At 46.7% G+C, this 14846-nt stretch overlaps 1 protein-coding gene across 1 annotated transcript; it reads right to left on the bottom strand.

The window, feature by feature from the left end:
* Positions 1-12854: 12854 nt before the first annotated feature.
* On the bottom strand, positions 12855-13494 carry LOC124690177 (RING-H2 finger protein ATL8-like). The gene has a single exon (XM_047223601.1). The coding sequence runs from the start codon at positions 13395-13397 to the stop codon at positions 12855-12857; it is 543 nt and encodes a 180-aa protein (XP_047079557.1). The 5' UTR covers positions 13398-13494.
* Between the last annotated feature and the right edge of the window lie 1352 nt (positions 13495-14846).

Raw genomic sequence — 14846 nt, 5'->3', positions numbered from 1 at the left:
ATGTTATTCATTGATATATTTCATATTGGGACACAATACTTATGTTATTTCATCTATTTTGCATGTTTCATCATTATTCGAGGATGAAGCACCAGAGCCAGGATTCTGCTGGAAAAAGCACCGTCAGAACGCAATATTTCGGAAGATCAACTGTGGAAGGAAATTATACCAAAAATCCTATTTTTCAAGATGACGAAGGAAGCCAGAAGGAGGAGCCAGCTGGACCCAAGGTGGGCCCAGACCATAGGGCGGCGCGGCCCATGGCCTGGCCGCGCCACCTTGTGGTGTGGAGGCCCCACAGCCCCTTTCGCCTCCTTTTCTTCGCGAAACCCTTCGTCCCAAAGACCTAAGCCACAGAGGGTACCTCACGAAGAGTTACAGCCGCCTCTGCGGGGCTGAGAACACCAGAGAGAAAAGAGCTCTCCGGCGGGCAGGAATCCGCCGGGGAAATTCCCTCCGGGAGGGGGAAATCGACGCCATCGTCACCGTCATCGAGCTGGACATCATCTCCATCACCATCATCATCATCCCCACCATCATCACCGCCGTCTCCACCGCAGCACCTCGTCACCACTGTAGCAATTTGGGTTTGATCTTGATTGTTTGATAGGGGAAACTCTCCCGGTATCGATTTCTACTTGTTGTTGATGCTATTGAGTGAAACCATTGAACCAAGTTTATGTTCAGATTGTTATTCATCATCATATCACCTCTGATCATGTTCCATATGATGTCTCGTGAGTAGTTCGTTTAGTTCTTGAGGACATGGGTGAAGTCTAAATGTTAGTAGTGAACTATGGTTGAGTAATATTCAATGGTATGATATTTAAGTTGTGGTGTTATTCTTCTAGTGGTGTCATGTGAACGTCGACTACATGACACTTCACCATTTATGGGCCTAGGGGAATGCATCTTGTGCTCGTTTGCCAATTGCGGGGTTGCCGGAGTGACAGAAACCTAAACCCCCGTTGGCATATCGATGCAGGAGGGATAGCAGGATCTCAGAGTTTAAGGCTGTGGTTAGATTTATTCTTAATTACTTTCTTGTAGTTGCGGATGCTTGCAAGGGGTATAATCACAAGTATGTATTAGTCCTAGGAAGGTGGTGCATTAGCATAGGTTCACCCACACAACACTTATCATAACAATGAAGATTATTTAGCCGTATGTAGCGAAAGCACTAGACTAAAATCCCGTGTGTCCTCGAGAACGTTTGGTCATTATAAGTAAACAAACCGGCTTGTCCTTTGTGCTAAAAAGGATTGGGCCACTCGCTGCAATTGTTACTCTCGCACTTTACTTACTCGTACTTTATTCAACTGTTACATCAAAACCCCCTGAATACTTGTCCGTGAGCATTTACAGTGAATCCTTCATTGAAACTGCTTGTCAACACCTTCTGCTCCTCGTTGGGATCGACATTCTTACTTATCGAAAATACTACGATACACCCCCTATACTTGTGGGTCATCAATGACCATTGGATCAAGCGCAAGTTCTACAACGCTCTCCTCCCTTATGAGGAAGTGAAGTTGACGGCCATCCGCCAAAACGCCTCCTTCCGTGCTATGACATCCGATGAAGTTCTTAAAGAAGTCATCGCTTTGGACATCTCCAAGAAGAATGCGGAGGATCTTGTTGCTCGCGCCCACAACACACGCAAGCCCAACCTTGCATTGAAGATGAAGGAACATGAAGCTAGTGAGAGTGATGAGGATCCCATCGAGTGGGGTCCGGATGATCTAAAGGCCAACTACCATGAGCACATGGCTCTTGCCGCCAAGAACTTTTGGAGTGGGAACAAGACACGAGGCTCAAGGTTAAGAAGATACTCATCTCATGACTCCTCAAGATACTCCTCAACAAGTCCAAGAGGGAAAGCTTGTTACAATTGTGGCGACACAAGCCACTTTGTTGCCGATTGTATCTTTGAGAGGAGGGAAGAAAATGGTGGAAAGCTTGTACGTAAGGACAAGTTCAAATCTCCCTCAAAAGGTTTCTCCAAGTCCGGTGACTCCAAGGCCTCCTTCACCAAGAAGACTAGAGCTTTCATTGTCCGTGAGGAATATTCCTCCGATGAAGGTGAAGAGCACAAAAACAAGGAGGAAAGGGAAGTGGCCGCCATCGCCATCTCCACTTCCTTCACCTCCCTCCTCGACTCTCCAAACGAGAACCTCATCGTCAACAACTTCCATTGTCTTATGGCAAAGGTATCTTCGGAGACTCATGATGAAGAACTTGTAACTCAACTTGAAGTGGCTCAAGATCGTGTTGAAGCGGGGTTGGAAATTATCTCTCTCACTCAAGCTTATGAGGAAGAATGGTGCATGCGCATGTTCTTGAAACTAGTGCCATGGTTCTTGAAGATTCAAACAATTACTTCGTCTCCCAACTCATCAAGGATCAAGATTATGCTCTAGGTTGGTTGAGAAGACATAATGCAAGACTCTTGGATATCATCTCTCACCAAGAGGAAGCTTTGGATGAGTACTTTCGTTTGAGCAAAGAGAAGGTGTCATGTTGCGACCATATAGAAGAGATTGCCGCTCTAAAGAGACACAAGGCCAAGCTAGTTGAAGTAAATGATAGGCAAAATGAGTCCTTGATGGAGTACTTTCGGTTGAGTAAAGGAAAGGAAACTTGTCGTGACCATGAGAACGAAATTGCTACCCTCAAGAGAAGAAATGACAAGCTTATGGTGATCAAGACCATGTATGAGGAAGCCTTGATGGAATATAAACGGGCTAGCAAAGACTATATTTGTCGCAATCATGAAGACGATATTGCCACCTTGGAAAGACAAAAGCGCTCACTTTTGACCATGAATTCTCTTCAAGAAGAAGCTTTGTTGGAACATTTCCAAGTGAACAAGGAGAAAGAGGCTCAAGAATTCAACAACACTCATCCTCATCCGGAAGATGTTCATGAAGTCAACCGCTTGAAGTCCAAAATTGAAAGACTCCAAATTCAAGCTCAATTCTTGGAAGGAGTTATTGAAAATAGAGATAAGTCCAATGATGCCTCTTGCAATGAAGGAGGAGTGGCTATAAGGCCAAAAGAGAAGATAAGAAGGAGGATCAAGATAAAGAGGAGCATCAAGATAGGGCCCATTGTAAAATGGGTCCCTATCTCCAAAGCTTGATCCATGGAGGTCTTTGCTTCCGGTGGTGCTTCATTGGTGGAAGATTGAAGCCACATTTCTCTCGACCGGAAGCAAAGAAGCTGTTGTCGCCTTTGTGCTATCTCACTCTATATCTTCTTATGGCGTCAACACAAGCGAGCTTAAAGGTATTGGAGCCTTGACAAGGTGGTGACCAAGTCCTATCTTGTCAAGACTCTTGCATTTTTTTCTTTGTTCATTGCATTACACGCTTGGGTGTTTGTACCTACTATTATGAACATGTAGTGGTTCTCTTGTGGAGCTAGTCTCTTCAAGAGGCCACGGCCTAGGACTAATGGAATTTGCTTCTTTGTGTAGAGATTGTGTTTTTGTAGGGTTTGTGTTGAGGAAAATGAACCATGATGAAGTTTCTCAAATAATCTCAATACAAATTCTAGAACATGATCATTGCAAGAATAAGTAACAATGGAATGGAGTTTATACTCAAGATCTTGGATGCCTCCATTGGCAAAGGAGGAATCCTCTATATTCTCCTAGCCATACTCTTACCCTCACCCCATGGGGTTGCCGGAAGTGAGAATCAAACCTAAGAAGACATTCAAACATGATGATGGAGTATGAGTCTATTGTGTGGTTGGTGGTATTGTGTGATGAGACTCATTCGATGAATATGGAAGTTCTTTGGAGGAAGCGAAGTGCTTCTTGTGAGAAAGGAGATGCAATTCCCCCGATTACCATAGGAAGGATGGGTGTTGGCACTCGCCAATCTCAAAAGCTACCTTCTATGAGTACCGGGGAAGGACGAAGTTCCACCCATGTGGAGCCATCTACACCACAAGGCCAAGACTCTTCCATTGGATAACCAAGTGCTAGATCATCTCTACCACAACCTCAAGTTCGACATCAACAACAATGGGGTCAAGGCGAGGACCTAAACCATGATGAAGATCAAGTGACCTCACAAGAAACTATCCTTTGGTCCATTCTCGCCGGGGTGCTAATGCGTCAAGACCCTTTCATAATTCAAGCAAAGTACAAGACATTCTCAAGAGCAAGATATGAGGGGGTCCAACGGTATAGCAACCCCAAGTCACAATTCTTCCCAAATGAGTCCAACAAGACGATGGCCTCACTCTCTACCGATAGTCGTCAAGGTTTGCTTCTCTACCTTTGTGCGCTTCATCCGGACATTGCATCAAATGTGGCCATCATACCACCTTCATGCTACATGTCTAGATGGATAGCACGCATGGATATAGGGGGAGTGCGGTTTAAATTATTGAGCTATCCCTCCCCCCATGATGCACAAAGAAACCCAAAACATATGCTATTCGTCAACTAAGTGACTAATGAGCTTCATGTTGAGTTGTAGCCGTGAATCCTAGATATATCTACGCGATCTCACACTACTAAACTCTTACACGGTGGCTTCGTCCACCAAACCTCCTCCTCAAGGAGTTTGTGTTCCTTTTGTTTTTCTTTTCTCTTCTTGTTTTTGTTTTTCGTTTCTTCTTTTCTCTTTGTTTCTTCTCGGGAGATTCACCCAAGCTTGGCTCTTCTTGCTTTGATTCTTGCAACCTTGGTTGGGTAGTACCTTAACAGTTCCACCGTCTAATCCCAAGCCATGATCTACCTCTTGAGCCAACTCAGTCTAAAAGCACAAGTCTACACCAAAATCTGAAGTTTTTGAATTTGGAGGACGGTACTACCGCTTCTTGGGCCGGTACTACCGCTCTGGGGCAGTTCTCTGACGAAACTGAACAAATTCCTAGAACGGTACTACCGCTCTAAGTACCGGGCCAGTACCGGTAAGTGGTACTACCGCTTTTACGAGCGGTACTACCGCTTGCATCTTTTGACAAGAGGTACCGGTTGGGGTCGGGTTTACCCCAAATCACCACAACTCCTCTTCCACCTCAAGTCAAAAGCTCCTCCAAGCTCAAGACCTTGAGGAGATCGGCCCCGATCTCCTTTTCCAGCCGCCACCGGCCAAATCTCCTCCGTGGAGAAGCTTCCCCAACCCCTTCTCCGCCATGTCCTCCGGTATGAACCCTAAATTCTCTCTCTAGGGTGTGTTGAACTCCCTAGATGCATATGCTAGGGTTTGTTGGAGTTTTGTGGTGGAGAAGCATTCTTGGAAGCTATTCATGTCCAGGGATACTAGCTAGCAACAATGTGAGACTCTAGATCCATTTTTGCCTTGAACCCAATCTCGATTTGGTGGTGCGGAGCTTAAGCGGTAGTACCGCTCATCCTCGAGCGGTACTACCGGTCAAAGCGGCACTACCGGATTGAATTGCGGTACTACCGCTCTGTCTAAAGCCACCAATGTTGCTTGTTAGTGTCCTCTTTGATCCTTAATTTCTCGGCTTGTGCACTTATCCCCTATTCCCTCCCAAACCTTTGCTATTCACAGGAGCACCCAGTACCCGTGGTGGCAAGGTCAAGCCATCCTCTCGTCGTCATCGAGAGGAAGACGAGCAAGAGGAGATTGTACCGGCAAGGACCACCAAGCGTCAGAGAGAGGCAGCAGCTAGAACCACCCAAGGTCCTCAGAAGTCCATGATTGAGGTCAAGAAAGCCCAATTCTTGGAAATACGAGGGGCCAATCCGTATTTATTACCAAGGAATGCCCGTCAATGCCCCAATCCCCTCTTCTACCATGTCAATCAGGAAAGGATCTACAACGAAGTGTATGGGGCTAAGGAATTCAACTGATGTCCTCAATACTCCATCAGCATGGATAAGCTCAACTCCAACCTCGAGTATTTCGGAGAAGCTTTTGAGATTTGTGAAGAACAAGGACTGACACCTCTGATGACCTTCTCTCACAACTACTCAAATGAAGTGATATGCCAATTCTACGCCACAGCTGTTTTCCTTGAGGATGAAGGAGGTTTTCGCTCGTTGAAATGGATGACTAGGGAGCATGTGGTGGAGGCAACGTGGGAAGAGTTTGCTAGAGGTATTGGATATGAGCTTCATGACTATGACACCAACATCTTCAAGATTCACCTTCAGCCCAAGCCAATGGCCAAAGAGAAGATGGCCGACCTCTACATTCCCGGCAGGATGTTGTGTGGAAGTGCTTACAACCTCCTCCCCGTCTACGACATCATGAATCGGATCTATCGCAGCACCATCAATCCCAAGCACACCAACCATGATGAAGTGCATGGGTTTCTTGTGAACCTTCTTGTGCGTACTCATGAGATGAGGGGCCGCGGCAAGCAATTGGATGTCATGGATTATATTTGGCATGAGATGCGTGATTGTGCATTTCTTCGCAAGCTCCCTCAATATGCCCCCTACATTATGAGACTCATTTGCCTCAAGTGGGAACGAGCGGGCTGTGGAGATCTTCTTGAACAATGCCGCCCCAACATCACTATCCATAAGGAGAAGAGCCCTCTTGTCAAGAAGCATGACCCTCCAAGGTATGGCAAGAATGCTCCCAAGGACAAGGACGAAGACGACGCCGATAGTGATGATTCCGACTATGTGCCCAACTCCGTCAAGACCAAGGGCCTCTTTGCCAAGCTCACCGCTCGCCTCAAGAAGTCCTTTTGCTTCAAGAGGGACCTTGAAGATAGGATGTATCAAGCTCACCATGACAACAAGAAGATCCGCCAACGCCAAAAGGCGATGATGAGGCATATGCGGCTTCTCGTCTCCGAGGGCTCCGAGGACAACATCACTCCTCCCGGTGAGTGGAAGTCCAAGCTTACTTGGTCAAGTTCCGAGGACTCCATCCCCGAGCACATTGTTCGTCCATCTCCACCACCTCATGGCAAGGGTCTTGCTCAAGATGGAGACGATGATGATGAAGACGAAGATGAAGAGGAGGAAGATATTGAGAACGAGGGTGATGAGGACGATGAAGATGAAGACGACGAGGATGATGATGACGAGTGATTCCTTTGGGACGTTAGTATGCTCCTTCTCCCTTTTTGGTGTCTCGATGCCAAAGGGGGAGAAGTTGATCTATTAGGACGGGAATTTGCATGGGGATGCCAAGGGCTTGGTGCTTCATTTTGCTTCTTTCGGCCTTGGCATCAAATCTTCCCCTAGTTATTTGGAACTTTATTCATTTGTGTGCTTGCTACTCTATTTGTGGATCTCCCGATCCCCCGGTTTGTATTAAGACTTAATCGTTCGTAGCTTAATGGTCTTCACTATTTATCCTTGATTGGCTACATCAATTCTATGGAGGCTTTTATTATTATGAGTTTGGGTTTTCTCTCAAGGCAAAGGTATGAAAAGTTTCACCCAAACTCTCCTATATGCACTTATACTTGCCTTCATAGTGTGCTTGTGGTATATGATCTTGTCATATGTTCTTCTTAGCACTTATGCTTGGTTTGTAGAATCTAGGGGGAGTTTCTCTCTAGGATGTGTGCATTTGTATTCAAATGCATATTCTAAAGATGCACACATCTAGGGGGAGTTTCGTCTACTCTTACAAATCATATACCTTATCATAATATCCTATGAATTATTGCAAATTTGTGTGTTGTCATCAAACACCAAAAAGGGGAAGATTGTAAGAGCAAGATCTATGACCCTTGTTTTGTGTGTTTGATAACAACACTCGAACAATTCTAACCGTGCACAAAGATTATCTTTGATGGATTTGTAGGTGTACGGTGCCCTCGCTGAACACACTATGATCGGAAGACTGAAGCGTAGATCTTAGGTTTTCTGGTTTTGTGTGTGTGTCGTGAGGTAACATGGTAGGAGAGGAAAAGAGGAAAAAGTTGTTTTAGCCATAGCGGTACTACCGGTACCAGCAGCGGTAGTACCGCTACCCTACTGGTACCGCCCGAGATACCGCTCTGAGGATTACATATGGAGATATCCCACAGAACCCGTTACGGTACCTTTACGGTACCATGAGCGGTAGTACCGCTTGAGAGCGGTAGTACCGCCCACGGTACCGCTCAAGTACCGTAACGCGTTACGGTCGTACCGCGGTGGTACCGCTTCGGTACCGCTTCGAGTCCAATAAGCTCCGGACCTCGTTGCGGTACCTCGAGCGGTACCGCAAGCGGTAGTACCGCAATGTGTCCACGTGGACAAGTTCTGTGGGGATTCGAACTCAGAGCGGTAGTACCGCTTCCAGGAAGCGGTAGTACCGCTTAGGCAAAAACAGCACATAACGGTTGGATTTTGGAGGGACCTATATAAAGGCCCCTTCTTCCCCTGCTCCTTTTCAGCTCTTCTCTCTCCCTCTCCTCCATTGTTGCTGAGCTCAAACTTAGTGGATCTCTCTCCCTACCCAATCAATCTTGCCCATACTTTGAGGAGTGGTGGAGGAGACCCCGATCTATCGTTCTACCGAGAGAAATTTCACCAATTCGTGGTAGTCCTTAGTGGATCTTGGTGGTAGAGTTCCTATTGTGGAATCTTGGAAGAAGTGCATCCATGGAGGCTAGCTTGGTGTTGTACTAGCTCCATGGGTTGTTGGGAGCCTCCTTGTGGTGTGGAGCTCGCCCCAACCTTGTGAAGGAATCACCGCCTCGACCGGTGCCTTAGTGGAGAAGGGGGAGCACCTTTGTGGAGCTCTCTCGAGGAAGAAGGTGAGGCCTTCCTTCGTGGTGTGGCCGTCTAGTCTCTTGTGTGAGGCTAGCACCTCCTCAACGCAGACGTACTCCCTTTTGTGGGAGGAACTGCGGGAAACAAACCTCGCCTCGTCTCCGCGCCCTCCGGTTGTCCCGCTCCTTACTCTTACTATCTTGTGATTGTTCCTTTGCTTGTTGTGCTTGTCTAGGATCAGTGTAGGAACACCACCATCGCTAAAGCTATCATATTTATCTTCCGTTGCACTAAAAATTGAAAAAGGCTAAAACTTGACGTAGCGCCCATTCACCCCCCCTCTTGTTCGCTACGATCCATTCAACTTCTCTCCCTAACAGGAAAATACCTCGCCTCCTAGCCACGACATGGGCCATGCTCTCCCATGGTGCGTGCGAGCTTTCCCCACCGCCGAGCCCAACTCATCTTCCTTCGAATGACAACATGGAGGGGGAAATGGAGGAGGACGTCAAGGAAGAGGAGGCGGATGAATTTATGATGGGACAATGGAGAACCCGGCCACCATCCCCGCTTTCTTTGAAACCGTTCACCGGCAAGGTTGCACGTCGTCATCCTCAAGCATATGAATGAGGTCATCAAAGACCGCATCATCGAGATCTACAACGAGAGAGAAACAATGGAGGAAGCCGACAGCCAACTCATGGCCGCTACCCACACGGCAATGGTGGAGGCTTACCACGTACCACGCGCGAAGCGGCGGAGACAAGAAGGTCAGCGAGGAGGAGTCGGGAGAACACGACACGGGCAGAGAACAGAGAGACGTACGCCATCGATCTCAGCAAAAACAACAAGTAGATCTAGGTTTTAATTAAATTTCATCGAATTTGTTAAATTTTTAGAAATCTGAATGAAAATCATATTTTTTTTCCTTTAAATTTACTCTCTTTGTTCCTTAATTTTTGTTGTGATTGTAGGAAAAATTTAATTAAAAACAATAATTATGGAATGGAAGAAGTATGTTTTAAATTTAGTTTCAAATAACCTATTGGGAGCGCCGTCGTGTAGTGTCAAACGTAGTAGTTAGGGTTTTTGGGAGTAGCACGACACCAGATCTGGGTGTGGCCTTCATATATAGGTATACACAACATGTACAAGTACCGATTACAAGGGTATAGACATCTACCTCGTGCAGTTATACAAAGTCTAGAACAAAGGCAACGACAAATGCTTCGAAAACCCTCAAACAAAGGCAACGACAAATGTTTCGTGAAGATATTAGCAAACTGATCTTTAGATGATTTGAACTTTGTCTGTGATAGCTTCCGTGCAACATGTTTCCTTAAAAAATGATAGTTAACTTTGATGTGTTTTGTTCGGACATGAAATACCAGATTCGATGAAAGGTATGTGACACCGATGTTATCACATCAAACTACTGTCAACTGATCTTGGGAGATCTCCAACTCTCGAAGCAAAGATTGCACCCAAATAAGCCTAGTTTTGGAATTGTTAACCGCTTTGTACTCAGCCTCAATGGGACCAAATAATATTGCATATACTCATGTGAATCGTCTACCATCAGGACTACCGGCCCAGTATGCATCCGAGAAAGCATAAAGCATGCCAGAAGTGGCAGGCCGAAGGTGCAACCCATATGAGATAATGAGGCACACATTGCGTAAGATATGCTTAACAACTATCCAATGAGTGTCATGCGGTGCATGTAGATATTGACACGCGAGATTAGCTGCAAAGGAGATATCGGGCCTGATGATCGTCAAGTGCTATAGTTCACCAACAACTTTCAAGTACTTAGTGGTATCATACAGAGGTAGAAAATCACCATTACGTTGAAGCAAATCTAACGAATATTTCTGCCGAGTGACGCTCAAACCACCATCTTAATAACCTCCAATCCAAGAAAGAAATGCAGTTTACCTAGATTTTGACATTGACTAAACACGCAAAGCATAAACCAGATGATCACCATTAATGACTGAAGAGTTAATAAGAATAATATCATTAACGTAGATCAAAAGATACATAGTAACCTCAGAATGTTATAGAAGAAATAGCGACGTGTTAGATGTAGATGGTGAAAACCCATGTGCACGAAGAGCAGAAGCAAACCATGCATGCATGCCAAGCACGAAATGCCTGCTTAAGACCATAAAGAGCCTTGACCAGTCGACACAGATGATGAGGACCAGGAGGATCAACAAAACCATGGGCTAACATATATACACCTCTTGTTCAAGAATTGCATGAAGAAAGGTATTCTGAACATCCAGCTGGCGAAGAGGCGCTACGGGAAAGCAGGACTTTGGCACCTTAATTTTACTGTTTTTGCTGTTTTTCATTATTCCTTGCATACAATTCAATATATATGATATAATTCATAACAACAATATATGTAGCACTTCAACAACACATATCAAGTGCATAGAGTCGAATGACGACATATAACAAGTGCATACAAGTGCATAGAGTCCATACAAGTACATATAGAGTCCATACAAGTCCATTACAACACAGAATTCAACGACGACAAGTGCATAGTCCAAAGGGCCTTGTCCATCATCTCATGGCATGCATCTCATGGCATCAACCTTGTCCTTCTCCATTGCTTCCCATGGCTTGCTTTGTCCTTCTCCTACAAGGTGAAAAGAAAAAGCATGACATGAGATGCATTTTCAACAAGTATTAGCATGACTACATTTTCAAGTCTAATGGCATGAAAAGAAAAGTCATGATTTTGGTACAATTTCTACAAGTCTAATGGCATGGCTACATTTTCAACAAGTGATGGCTAAAATTTGCATATTGACATGGAATTGAACATGATGGCACATAATGGCTAAATTTTCAAGTTGAAAGTTTACAAGTGGCATGACATGGCTAAAAATAAAGTTTGGGCACAAGTGTCATGGCATTCTACAACCTAGAAGCGCGTTGAGCACAAGTGTAGAAGAACTCACCTGGAATCAGGTTCCGGATAATGTTCGTGTTGTTGACGGTGAAAGGTGTCACCGGGCTCTGAGTGGGCAAATAGTATGGGTATATACACATTGTCCTAAGTAAAACTAATAAATAGTCAAAAAAGTAAAACTAACTGAAAAAATAAATATAAGTATTAGATGAAATAAAATAGAAAGGAAAAAAACAAAGGAAAATGTCATATGGCGCACGTCAAAGGGAAGAATGCATGACAAAGGCGACGTTGCTGTGCGCCCCAGCTGCGCGCACGGCAAAGGGTGAGGCACGGCAATGCCCAGCGTCGTTGTCGTGCATCAAATCTTTGTCGTGCGCTATCTTGGTCCATTGCCGTGCGCTGTCTTCCGCCATAGCCGTGAATCGTTTTTTTGCCGTGCGCTCATGTCTGTGATTGTCGTGGTCCAGTTCTTTGCCGTGGGTTTTTCTCTGTGCGCACGGCAAAGAATCTTTGTCGTGCGGGGGTGCACGGCAAAGATTGGCTGCACGGCAGCGCCCGTAGTGAGGCCAACCTTAAATAACATCCAACGAGAGCAGAAGTCGAATGGTTGTAGGATTAACAACATAACTGAAAGTGTCCTCATTAGCTAAAACCATAACGCTGCTTAAAGCCTTTAACAATCAATCGTGGCTTGTATCACTGGATGAAACCATATGCAGAAGTAGTAGTTAAGGTTTTGGGAATAGCTGCGACACCCAATCTGGATGTCGCCTTCGTATATTTATATAGGTGTACACAACGTGTATAACTACAGATTACAAGGGTATACACATGAGCTGCGTACAGTTAGAGCCGCTCCAAATAACCGGACAGTAGCGTCGGTGTCCCCCAGGTGTGATCCGACGTTGTTGCCAGATGGAATATGGCGCTCGACTCAAGATGCTCTAAATTTTCATGTTCCCAATTCAAGCTAAATTCATGTTTAATAAGAACTTCCACCGTTCCACATCTGTACAAACTGGTTACAGTCACAAATTCCCCCATAAAATATGCACACCCGGGCACACATCGATTCTGAATGGTTACCTTCCCATTCCCAAGTCCCAACTAGCTAGTAGCTAGCCTAAATCACAATGACACCTAACTAGAAGCCTAAAAACCCAAGAGAAAGGTAAACGAGAAGTTAGCCAATAAGCTCATGCAGTGGCTACTATCCCTGAACACACTTTTCTCCTGGCTTTTATCGAGAGTGCGCCCGCCACTAAGCTAGGCCAGGAGCGACGCCAGGGCCCCGCCGCTGCAGGGCCCCTTGAGGAGCGCGCCAATGGCGCCAGGGCGCGCGCCGCAGCGGCCGCACGGCTCGCCCCGCGGCAGCTCGGCGGCGACGAGCACGCGCCGGCACGAGGGGCAGGAGGAGTGGGAGCGCAGCCAGGCGTCGACGCAGGGCGCGTGGAAGCCGTGGCCGCACTGCGGCAGCACGCGCATCAGCTGCCCGTCCTCGAACTCGGCAAGGCAGATGGCGCACTCGTCCGCGTCCGCGCCGCCGTTGGGGACGGCGTAGGCGACGGTGGGGAGGGCGCGCAGCACCTCTTTCTTGACGCCCCTGTTCGCGCCGGGAGGGGAGGACGGCGCCGCGGCGCTCGCCCAGCGGCGAGAGCACGCGCACCGCGCCACGAGGGCGAGACCGAGGACGCAGACCAGCGCGCAGAGCAGGCCGGCGAGGATGAGGACCAGGTCCGAGCTGAGCGAGTCCGGTTGCTGCGTGCCGGCGGCCGCCGCCGCCTCGAGGAGGAGCCTTCTTGCCGCCATGGCTGGAACTGGAAGTCTGGAACTGGGACGAAGGAGATCGCGAGCTGCGTGCTGCTGGCTCGTGTCGAGAGGTAGCTGCGCACGGGGTCGAGCTTGGGAGAAGTGCGGAAGTGTGTGAGCTTAGGAGGGGTGGCTCGCCTGCTTATATAGAGCTCCCGCGTGGTGCTGAACTGCTGATACGCGCGCGACTTTTGGTTGGTCTTTGGAAATTCTGAAGAATAGGCACGGGGTCACGGTAGGTCGTCAGTGGAGTGGCTGTTTGGGAAGTTGGGACTTGAAAGTGGATCCTCCATTGGGCTCGAAATTAGGAGCAGTTCTTCACCGTTGCATCACGCGCGCACGACTTAGAAATTAGAATGGGTAGCCGCAGTGCTCTCTTTCAGCACATGTCTTAACCAAAAGTATCTACGTGTTCTGTCAAAAAAAAAGTATCTACGTGTGACTTTTATGTAACGGTGTAACTAATTCTGAATTTTAGTGAACGAAGCTCGTGCTCCAGTAAACTAGTACAATGTTGGGTTGTAACTGATATTCTTTTTAGATGTAAGTGGTGTTGCAACTGATTTTTTAGTTGCGTCCTGTGGTGGTTGCTGCTCCCTATTTGCCGTTCTTCCTGATGCGTTTTCGTTCGTCGGCTTGCGTGTTCCTGGTGGCGGTGTTGTGGGTTGGAGGTGCTTGTGGTGTGTTGTCTGACGCAGCAGCTGATCTTGATCTCTTCAATGGACCTCAACTCTGCTCTGAAGTGTTCTTGGGGGAACCTCTCTGATTCTTGACGATGCGGCGCTCTGCGATCCTGAGCGAGAGGGATGGGATCCCTCTTCGGAGTCAGAGACCGTGAGCGGGTGGATTTTGTTCATCTCGAAGTGGTGTGAGGTTTTCTTCCGTTGATGCTGCCTCCTATGGTCCCTCCTCCCCTGTGTCGGCATTCCGGAAGACGATGGTCTCGGCGCTTCAAGCAAAGCTTCTTTCTTATCTTTCGTTTGCTTGTTTCTTTGAGGCTTGTAAGCTGTGTAAGCTTTGTAATGCACTATGTATCTGCCGGAAACGGCCTTATTAATTTAAGGCGGGGCTATGGCCTACTCTTTAAAAAAAAAGTTGCAACTACGCACAATTAGATTTGGTTCGTGATCTGTGTTAATGGTGAGTTGCAACATGAGATTTGACGATGTCATTATACTGAGAACGAAGTTAGTTCTCAATGGATTGAGAACTAGTCGCATCCAATAATATAAGGTGTACATCAATACATGTATGTAAAATAGGTACATCAATAGTTCAATACATGTATGTTTTAGTTTCACGGTGAAATAAACGCGGAAATTGGTATGGAAGCCGAAAACTGAGGACTAGCAATGGAGGTTTGAGTCCTGGGGTGATGAGATTCTAGCTTGGTGATTTGTGACTTGAAGCAGTGGCATTGGCAAGTGGGGATGATAGCATGGAAGAAAT

Source organism: Lolium rigidum, chromosome 2 (genome assembly GCF_022539505.1).
Source record: "Lolium rigidum isolate FL_2022 chromosome 2, APGP_CSIRO_Lrig_0.1, whole genome shotgun sequence".
NCBI classification, from domain to species: Eukaryota; Viridiplantae; Streptophyta; class Magnoliopsida; order Poales; family Poaceae; genus Lolium; species Lolium rigidum.
This window is presented reverse-complemented; position numbering and strand designations above follow the sequence as displayed.

Excerpts from the sequence above, each read along its gene's own strand:
- LOC124690177 (XM_047223601.1), bottom strand. The coding sequence starts at position 13,397 with ATGGCGGCAAGAAGGCTCCTCCTCGAGGCGGCGGCGGCCGCCGGCACG.